Source organism: Plectropomus leopardus, chromosome 3 (genome assembly GCF_008729295.1).
Source record: "Plectropomus leopardus isolate mb chromosome 3, YSFRI_Pleo_2.0, whole genome shotgun sequence".
In the NCBI taxonomy this organism is placed as follows: domain Eukaryota; kingdom Metazoa; phylum Chordata; class Actinopteri; order Perciformes; family Serranidae; genus Plectropomus; species Plectropomus leopardus.
In genome coordinates, this window is record NC_056465.1 from 15,046,926 (window position 1) to 15,057,599 (window position 10,674).

General features: G+C 40.4%; 1 protein-coding gene across 2 annotated transcripts in view; it reads left to right on the forward strand.

Annotated features, from left to right (window-relative positions):
- dennd1b (DENN/MADD domain containing 1B) overlaps positions 1-10,333 on the forward strand; it is a 120,562-nt gene extending 110,229 nt beyond the window's left edge. For both annotated transcript variants that reach the window (XM_042515126.1, XM_042515132.1), the window contains 3 exons: positions 3,636-3,721; positions 4,124-4,346; positions 5,245-10,333. In XM_042515126.1, the coding sequence (XP_042371060.1) occupies positions 3,636-3,721; positions 4,124-4,346; positions 5,245-6,093 (1,158 nt within the window). In that variant the 3' untranslated portion in view covers positions 6,094-10,333. The remainder of the gene's footprint in view (positions 1-3,635; positions 3,722-4,123; positions 4,347-5,244) is intronic.
- The last annotated feature ends 341 nt before the right edge of the window (positions 10,334-10,674 follow it).

Consider the following 10,674-nt stretch of genomic DNA (forward strand, 5'->3'; position numbering starts at 1 on the left):
CTGCGCCCATTCACAGAAAGACAACTGGTGATTTTACTGGATGAGTTTAGTTTAGTGTAACAGAATGAGCATAATGCACATTTTCCTTCTTTTATATGGCTTCTTTTTAAGCGAAAGGGAAGTGGGCTTTCAGCAACAGCCAGTTGGACAGACGTGCAGTGGATCTTGCCTCAAACACTGTTTTTTTTTTTGAGTGAGCAGCTCTTAAACAGACTTGGCCGTACTTCTGCAAAGGCTCTGCTTCTCCCCAAGGTTTGTTTGCATTTTACCGGCATCTCTTTACATACACTGCCAAGCTGTGAGATCAGTGCCCACTCAGAAATACCATATGAAATGTATAATGTAAGACCGGCTATTAAAGTCCGCTGGGCGTTTGGCCCTGTCACAGAGAAGCATAGTTGTTCTGCATAACCGGTCATGCAGGGAAGGAAGGCAAGAGGAGGGGAAAGTTTGTTTCTCCAAATGCAGCTACTAAAATGGATGGTGATGACTATTTTCCCCTCATAACCACAGAAATGAAATGTAATTTGTTATATCAAATCTGAGGCCCCTTAGATATGTTTCATACCTTTGTTTATTGCATTAAGGGGGACGGCCAGGGTACAAAGGGTCAGAGTAAAGGATAAGTTGGTCACATTTATGATTTGCTCACAATCATATTGAGAGTAAAGGCTTGTTAGTGGTTGTGTTTTTGTTGCTTTTTATGTGTGAATCCTGACCTGGTGATAATCAGGATTCTTTTACTGCCTTAGCCAGGTACTCAGGAACTTGGATCAGAGTAAAAGAGAAAACAAAATAATTTAAAAAATAATAATTAAGAAATGTTTTCCTCAGGGTAAAAGACAAGCTCAGATGTCAAATCTTATCCTTTATTTAAGCAACAAGAGGATTTTCTCCCTCTTCCAAAATACTGGATTGAGCTAGTTTTACGGAAACATCCTGACCATTTTTATTATTTTCATGACTTCTCCTCTGCTGTGTCTCCTCCTGACTCCTTTCGCTCTCTGCGATCTGTGCGACGTGGTGGAGAGGGAAGGGAAGCGAGAGGCAGACAGACAGAAACGGTGACATCTGTCACTGACAGCAGAGTGACGGCGGGAGAAAATGGGAGACAGGGAGTCATGGAGGGGAGAATTACTTTTTCATTTTCACCTTTCAGCTTCCCATTAGCCGACAGCGAGAAGCTAATGAAGGAGCAGTATGATAATCTGTTGTTCAGCTATTTCATGCTTCCCTCCTGTCCTGTCAGGCCTGGGGAGGTAGAGCAGAGCTGTCGCAGCTTTAACACGGGACTTGTTTGCACTGGTTGAGAATATTTCATCGTGGATGTCTAAATTTGAACAGTCTCCATATTTTTTTTTTTTTTTTTTGCATTGACATCTAATTTTAGAACTCAGATTTAACTGATGCTGTTAAATTTTGACAGCTTTTGAGGAGTGACAAAAGCATATTTTTGTATCTCACGTTACCAGTAAATTGGAATGAATATGTTGGCCGTTAAAAAGTGGGGAAAAAAATCCTTCTATCGTAAAATGCTTGGTTGTAAATAGTTTAATCTTAACTGTGGCACTAAAGGGTCACAGTGAAGAGAGGGAATGACAAATTGATAAAGCCGTGAAGTGAGGTACCATCCATTTACTGCTCCCTATGGAACTTCCTTTTGTAGACAGCACCAAAGCTGTAACCGAGATCAGAGGGCCAGGCTTCATGACCTGTGTCTGGTTGTGTTTGGGTTCACCTTGCTTTAATAAACACCTAGACGCACAGAGAGGCCCCGCTTCCCTAAACACAGCCCTCTAGTGCAAACGCACAGTCTAAATAACTGCACGCACCGCGAACATACAGCGTCACGTGTTTGTGTGTAACCTTTTCCGTCCAAACCCCACCCCTCCCTGAGTGTCTCACAGGTGCATCTCCGCTCCACCGGCCCACTTTAGCTGGCTGGCATATCGGCCTGGCCCCAGATTTACTGCCCTGACACAGGAATCCATTAAAGGCTGTTTAGGGATCCCAGGCCTGAGCCCCCTCTGAAATTTCTTTCATTATAGCTCCAAGCTACCATGGAAGGGGAGCGGCTCGGCCAATCAGCAGTGCCACCACATGTGTTCGTGTTTAGCCCGATGGCTGAGAGGCTTAAGTGGCTACTGCACACATCTCCTCCGCTGACTTTTATGGAGAAAATGGCACTTTAACTCTTTGTGTTTTTTCTTTTTTTGTAATAGGGTGTGTATGTGACTGAGGCTGTGTGTATATGAGTGTGTGTGTCCCACACTGGCCGAACACAGGCCCTAAATGAGGCCAGGCCAGCCACACGTTACATTCCGCCTGTCTGGCTGGCACTGCGTCGGCTAATCAAGACCGGCTTGGTCCACGGTTCCAATACTGCCCCCCACCCCCACCCCCACCCCCCTCTTCCCCCGTTCCCATCATTCTTTGGGGTTTTGAGGAATCTATCTCCACCTCTTGATATTTCCTTCCTTCCTTCGTTTTTTCAAAAAATAAATTTTCATATTGAATCTTTTGCACTTGTGTTGTTGTTGCCTTTTCATACTAAGCATTTCTTGCTTCTATTCACCTTTGTGTCTGATTTTTTTTTTTCTTTTACACCACAACCACAACACACGCACACAAACACTACAGTCTTCACTCCTTAAATCGCCCCCCCAGTGCTCTGCTCACTTTTGCGGTTGTAAAGAACCTTTTTCTCAGGGTTTTGGCTTTGATAATGTGGGCTAACATGAGTTTACAGAAAGGAAGTCAGAGAGGTGGAGCTAAGAAGGTGTTTCAAAACGAAAGACATTGCCTCCTAATGCTAACTGTACCCTGTGAGTGCTTGTGTGTGTACAAAAAAACAGGAGCCTTAAGGACCATTTGAGATATAACACCCAAAAGAATTGACACAGGAGGTGTGCAGCAGCAGTATGTAAGAAGGTAAATGGACAAAATGCAAAGAGTGTAAATTAGATAGTGAGAGATAGTGTTAACATAAGCGAACATGCGGTGAGAGAGGAACATGTGCGTCGTATTGGAAGGCATGTTAATAAGTGGCCTGGGGCAGATTCGAGCTCCCATGGGGAGAGTCCTGCCCTGCTCTGTAAAGCTCCTGTCTCTTCTTTAACCCGCCCATTAAATATGGTACACAGGTGGCTTATTAAACCCACTGTGTCAGACAACTACAGTACACGCTGATCATTCAACACTCTGCAATGACAAATACAATCACATGCAGCAGTGTCCTGATGCAAAAGATTAATGCAGTTATTTTCACTCACAGTGCAAACGCAGCTTTTAGTTCGCATATATGGCTGATTTTGATAAAATACTGCAGGGGATTTTAAAGATTTTTTATCCCTAGACCCAAATTTGACGAATTTAGCATCAACCCTAAGGGTCCAGGCTCATTAAAACAAGCTCGTAATCCTGTCTTATGGGGACCCACCAGACACAGACCTGCATCTTTTCTCTATCAGGTTCCAAGTTGCGGTTTTATGAAAATCTTCACATAAGCAGAATGCCATATTCTATCTAGCTTTGTATCTTTAAGCTGAGAGGCCCCCGGGGTCCACTTTTATTGTTTTATCCCATTATGCTTTGTGTCTAACAACATCCACTTGCTGTGTTGTTCTCATTAACAGCAAAACTTCAACAAGTATCCCATGAGCATGGGCCCTCGGGATCTTGGCTACGGGCTCGATGATGATGAGCTGGACAGTGCAAGCAAGTAAGTACTCCTATTATTATGATCAATACATTTTGGCACTGAAGCCATTTCCATGTTGTTTTATGTATGTATGTCACGTATGTTGAGATATGAGAACTTTTTACAGGCTGACTGATTCATTTTATGAGGGAAAAGCTGACGGCAGGTTGAAAGTTGCTTTTCCAAGCAGAGTCAATCTTTGTTTTTAACTCATGATGATACTGCCCCCAAGTGGACATATTTAGTAACAGCATACATTGACTCAGTCATGCACTGTCATGACTTCTTTTCAAGAGAACTGGTCATCACAGTGTAATTGTTGACTTGTTTTATAAATTAAATATTAGATATTAAATATCATAGATGAGCATTTGATGCTCACTGAAAAACACTTTTTCTTATGAAACACTGTTTCTGTCTCAGGATCTCCTCAGAGGATAGCGGGGATGTCCCTTCGTACATCGAGGACAGCGACGACTCCTACTCACTAGATCTCGACATCGACTCCTCCCATACAGGCCAGATGAACCTGCTGGAGGAAATCCTGGACTCTCTGACCACCACAACAGTGGAGCAAGGCAAACTGAGCGCTGCCAAGAGCCTGGACTTCTTCAGGTCAATGGATGATTTAGACTACAAGACCCCGGTATGTAAGAGAGATGGAGAAGACTTCTGTCCATATTCCTTTACGTGGTGTCAGTCAAAGACTGTTTTTCATTGACTGAGGTAGAGGACAGTTCACCCCAAAATAATTCAAAATAATAACACATATTTTTCCTCTTACTTTTTAGTGCTATTTATCATTCTAGACTGTTTAGGTGTGAGTTGCCGAGTGTTGGACATATAGGCCGTAGAGACGCCTGCCTTCTCTCAAGTATGAATGAACTAGATGGCATCTGGCTTGTGGTGCTCAAAGTAGCAAAAAATGCACTTGTAAACTCATCAGCAATGTGTCTTTCCAGAAATTATGACCCTGTTACTGAAGATAATCTACACACCTTTTTGTGAGTAGTTTAATGTAGGAACTATTTTCTTTCTGCCAAACTATACCCACTAACCATATCACTGCATAGAAGTAAGTGTGCATCTAGTGCTAGCTCACCTGGTACCACTTATTACATTACACAAATATTACATCTCAGCTGTGGAGGATGCTATTAATGTTTACATCTTGCACTGTCACAAGCACAAGCCTATCGTTCAAAAGCAGATGCACGCTTCGTTCTGTGCAGTGCTTAGGTTGGTGGATGTAGCTCAGTAGTAACAAAATAGTTCCTACATGAAACTCCTCACAACAAAGTCTGAGTCACACTCTGCAATTCACACCCAAACAATCTAGACTGATAAATAGCACTACACGTAAGAGAAAAAATATGTTTTTGATTTTGGGGTGAACTGTGCATTTAAGCAGTGTTCAGAACACTGGCATTAAGATACACAGGAATGTTTTTTTGGCAGACTCTAGAGTCCAGATAATTAATAACACCCAGGTCTTTTCATGAAGGTATTTCTTTAATGGCATTTCCTTGTTTCCTCTATTCCAGAGCAAACCCACACCTTCCAGTGAATCTAACTCTGCAGATGATGTAGACGAGGATCAGGGCAGCTGGAATATGGGCCAGGATGACAGCGCAGTCCACGGAAAACACCTTCCCCCGTCCCCACGCAGGCAGCCTAATAAGAGCAGCCTGAAGGTGTCAAAGAAACCGGCACCAGCTCCAGCAGTGCCCAACATCACAGCTTCACCCCCGGACCAGGACACTGGTGTCGCCAGCTCACATCAGCTCAACTCTGACCCTCACCCTCTACCTCCAGGGCGACAACCAGGAGACCGCTTCTCCTACTCACCGTCGCTGTCCCATAGAGTTACACCTACGCTGCCATCTCCCTCTCTCTCTCACACCTACAGTTCTCCAGCACCTATTTCTCTCCAAAACTATTCTCCTCCAGCAGGCCGGCCTCGGACCATCTCAGATCCCCAAGGGAACACAGAGCCTCTTCAGCCCCCCCAAAACCACACTGCCTCCACCAGCGTCCTGAGGAGGAAGGTGCTGTCCAAGGAGACAGTGAGGCACTACCAGGAAAAGGCCCTCCAGAGGCAGGGCAGCAAGGGCCAACAGGAGGGTCAGGGGAGCCCGTCCAGGAACAGCCAGTCAGCTATGCAGGTCCCGTGGGAAAAAGAGGTGTCCAAGGAAGGGCTCCTTGGGCTCGGCCTGTGCCTGGGTCAGGGTAAAGGCTCAGGGACGGCTGTGGTGCAGGATCAAGGCCTCCTGGAGGAGATTGAGTCCATGTGTTGCCTCGGCTCAGTCCTCCACACCAGCCTGCAGCTCTCACAGGTTCACTGCAACAACAGTCACCACCAGGTCCAGAGCAAAGCCACCGACGAGTCGTAGGGACATCAAAGAAAATGAAAAATGCCATAAATTCTACTGAAATCTACTCACCGTAGTTCTTTGAGTACAACTAGCCACAGTCTGAGAGGACAGATCTTTTTTAATCTCAACACTCAGTTTTCAGGAAACATTCTGAACAAATTTGATGTCGCAAGGGCAGACACAAACAGCGAGTTACAGCCTCAAGAACAGAGAACAGGAAGAGAAAAGTTAGTGCACTGCAGAGCGCTCCGTTTTTTTAAAGATATCTGTGTAAAATAGAGCCCTAAAAATCAAATTTCCTTAAAAATCTGCCAGTGTAGTAAGAATATTTTAATCTGTTTTCAATAAATGAGTACTGGTTTCTTGATCTGTATCTTGAAACTACTAAGAATTTCAAAAACAAGAACTCCACATAGTTAAAAAAAATTAATCAAAAAATAAAAATAAAAAAAAATTTAAAAAACAATGATTTGCACTGGAAACACCTGAAAAAATCTTAGTACAGTGGCAAATTCTTTCATTTCCATTGCAAAACCTCTGAGTGAATTGGATACTCTGCTAAAGTGACAACAGCTTGTGAGTTCAGTTAGTGTTTATTCTTTATGACAAGAGAATTATCTTGTGCTTAGAGAGTAGCACTTCAAAAACACAAACTAAGGGCCATAGCATTGAGATGTGTAGTGTGTTTTTTGGAGTGCAGCAAAACTCAATTACAAAGTTACAAAAGCACCAATGCTTGATAAGAAGGACATGTTTGCAGTATTTTACTGCTCGTTATAGTATTTCTGTCTGTGATCATCTAAATTTATGGACATGTATTTTTCATCTTGTAATATATTCACAATGTAATACCTGAAAAAGACAAATAATTAAATTCTTGGTGAAATATAAGTAGCCAGCAGGTACTGAGGAAATTCTCCACCTTAACTTTACAGAATTTAGAAACGGCTCAGAACTTTGTGAGGATTATAAGGGATGACATCTCTTCCACACATCATTACAACTTTAACCTATTGTTCAAAACATTTCACATTAAATTCAGATTAAATTTGCACTTGTAGATTAACAAAATGTACTCAGTCTTGGCCACGTGGTACTAAACCTTTTGAGCAAAAACAACAAAGTGAGACACTCAAGCCTTCGAAGCTACTTATACACTGTGTGATTTACATTTTTTTGTTTTTTTTATCACCATGCCTTAAATGGACATGTGATTTGTTTTGATACTCTGGTGTCTTAATCTATTGATACCATAACAGGTACTTTGTAATCAGAATTTCTTGTAGTCTCAGACTTAAATGCAACAGTTGATAGTACTTAAACAGCACTGTATTTCTCTGGATTAATAGAATAGTTGATATATATGATGTGCTTTAAGCTGCTGTTTTTAAATAGCATTCCAGATAATGAGATGTGCATGTAGAAACCTTCTGTCTCTCTCTCCTCTTCCTGTGTTCCTCCTCAGCACATTTCTGTCACACTGAAGAGATGCTAGGTTAAGTTTAAGTGGACGATGAAAAGTCAGTTCTCCACATCCTTTTTCTTTTTCTTTCTCCACCATCATCACTTGTCCCCTCATGTTGTCTCACCTAATTTTCTGCCTTTGAGTTGTTTCAGCACATTTGACTTTCACACTCAACCTTTAAAATGATTGCCAGTTGTTTGGAGAGCTAATGTGGTTTGGAGTGGGGTGGAAAAGGTGATCTTAAAAAGATAAGGCTGGTGATTTTCAATGTCTAAAAAAAATATTCAAAAAATCCTATAAAACAATGCATTATGTACTGATCCCCAAATTTGTTCCTATTAGAGATATTTTTAAAAATGGATCAAAAAGATATATAGCTTCAGTTAAAAAAAATAAAGACTCCTTAACAGCTGGGAACTGTAAATGTTACTCAAAAAGGAGTAAATAGTGCATTTTCAGGACATATTTCCTGTTTATAGGATAAATTAATCACACAACTCAGTCTTTCTTTCTGTCTGTCTCCCTTTCTGAGAAAATGCAATCTCTGCCCCTCTAGGTTAGAGTCACACACTGTAATGTAACGCAGTGGTAGATGATTGTACTGTAATGAAGCAATACGGTTCTCCTCAGAGAGTAGCTGCATGGATGTAATGTGTACAGAGTCTAAAGTATTTCTATAACAGACTCTCCTGTGGAGAGAAACGCTGCATCCAGAGATTGTGGGTTCCCATCGTTCTCTGCGTCGCCACAAACCCGGGGAAAAGAAGAAAAAGCTTTTTCATGTGCTTGTGTTGGGATTATTACATTTATGGTTCGTTGTTCTTATGATTTATGCCAGACGCCAGTCGGTGTGGCAGTTTAATAGCAGCTATTTCTCCGCTTTTTGACTGCTGCTCTGCGTTAACGATTTGCTCATAAAGTCTTTGGCGTGCTTCTAAAAGCCCAGGAATCAGTCCTAGTAATTCCAAAAAGGAGAAGGAAAAAACTCCAGAACAAACTCTGCACTGGCCTTATGCATTGTAAACACTTTAAAAAAAACTTATTTACTATGCAAATATGTAAGAAATTATCAAAAAAAAGGTCAGTTTTCTTTAACAAATACATTAAAATGCACAATTCTACTTGAAAAATAATCATAATAAATCAAGTTTTGTGGTGGGACTAAGCCTCATGTGTCCCCAGATGAATAAATAAATAAAATCTATTTAATTGTGTGTGAGCACCAGAATGGTGTGTGCCTTATACAGTAAGAGTATAATCAGAACAAGGTACAGTATTGTAGAAGGTGTATGCAATGTTTTCAGACCACCTTAAATCACAGTACGGAACATTATGGTATTTATATGATAAACAGACCTGCTTTGGTCCTTACAAACTGACCTGAAATGAACTTGGGTACTAGCATTGTTTTTATAGCCGTTTTATTTTTCGGTTTGGGCTGCAGTCCAGCTGGAGTTACTCAGTGTTTTTCTTTGCTGCGGTGGTCGGCGGGAATCTTCCTGCCTGTATTTAATACAAGATCTTTGAATTTCTCCGCTGGGTTACTTTTTGTAAATTAAGTTCTCTCTTGGGTTGTACTAATAGGTGATTCTTTGAATAGTTTGTGCTCTTTTTGTTCTCTCTCTTTTTAAACACTCATTCTGAGCTAACTGCATTTCAAGATGTTTCTCAGCGGAGTTTCTCTAGTTGATTTCATACTGATGAGAAATTATTTTCAACTGAATAGACGTGTATTTTTGCTGGCTTGAGTTTATTTTACATGGATAATATATGATTGGTGTTTAATGTTGTAAAAAAAAAATAAATGACACCTTATATTTGAATGTTTTAGATTTTATTTTTGGAAGAAAAACATATATATAGAGAGAGAGAATATTAACAAATGTCCCATGTAGCCATTCATGTTCAGAAGCATTTGACACCTTCAGAGACTGACGCTTGCTCGTTCCGGTACAATGCTTATTGTTGTATCTGCATGTATGTACCTGTATGTGTTTTATGCTATGATTTTTAACCTTTGTTTAGTTTTGTGGTCTGTTCTGTTGGTATTAATTATGATTTCAGTATTGAGCGCTTCCATCAGAACAACAACAATGGATTTGGGTCTCACACAATACACTCATTCTGCCTTGCATTGGGTATTGTAGGGTTAAATGTCATCTGCCTTGCATTTTATGTAGAAGAAAACGTTGGTACATTGGTTACTTGCTACTGTAAATCGAACCATAGAGGATTGTGGTAAGAAATACTTAGCAATAAAGACATGATTGTCAGGGGATTTGCATTTAAATGTCTGCAGGCTTGTGATTACTAAGGATTACTTGTGATTACTCTGTTAAATTTAGAGTGTAAAGGAATACAAAAAATGTAATTTAATTGTCCTGAAATTACAAATTTGGAGTGAGAGGTAGGTAGATTATGTAGCAATGTTGACAGAGGTACTACGAAGTTAGAACACTCAACTTTCCAAATATATTAACATCACTTCCCTTTAACCACACATTTAAAAAAAACATATTTTCAGTGTTGTGACAAGTTGGGATGAGTTACTGTAAGCAGTTTTATTTCTCAGTCTCTCTTCTGGGTATTGTAATGATGATAACTCTTTGGTATTTTGGCATTTACTGATTTTCTGAGTCTGTGCACACTTGCATGTTCTCACTGCAGAGAAAACAACAGTCTTCACCAACTGAGGTCAATCTAACAGTAATGTGCTATTGATGAGTAACTTGGTACAACTGCACACAATGTATGCACTGTGAACTGAAAATAAATTATACTGTTTAATGCTTATGCATCTTTGGACTCCTTTTGTGCACCAAAAAAGCTGTATCAACTTTAATTTTGTTTTTTATTGAATAGTACAGTGTAGTTGTGTGTGAATATCAGTTTATTGTCTTATTTATTAAGGCAAAAAATACAAAAAAAACTAATCATCTCTTCTAGTAGCACCCCACTGTTCCAGAATAATAATATTTTGTTGTTAAAAATAAATTAAAACAAATAAATTCACTTGAATTAACCAGCACAGTTTCAACTCACAGTGGCCAACAATTAAAGGGAGAAATTAAAATTCACAGTTTGAAACATAATAACATCACAATTATGGCATATACATGCACATGTATAATGGC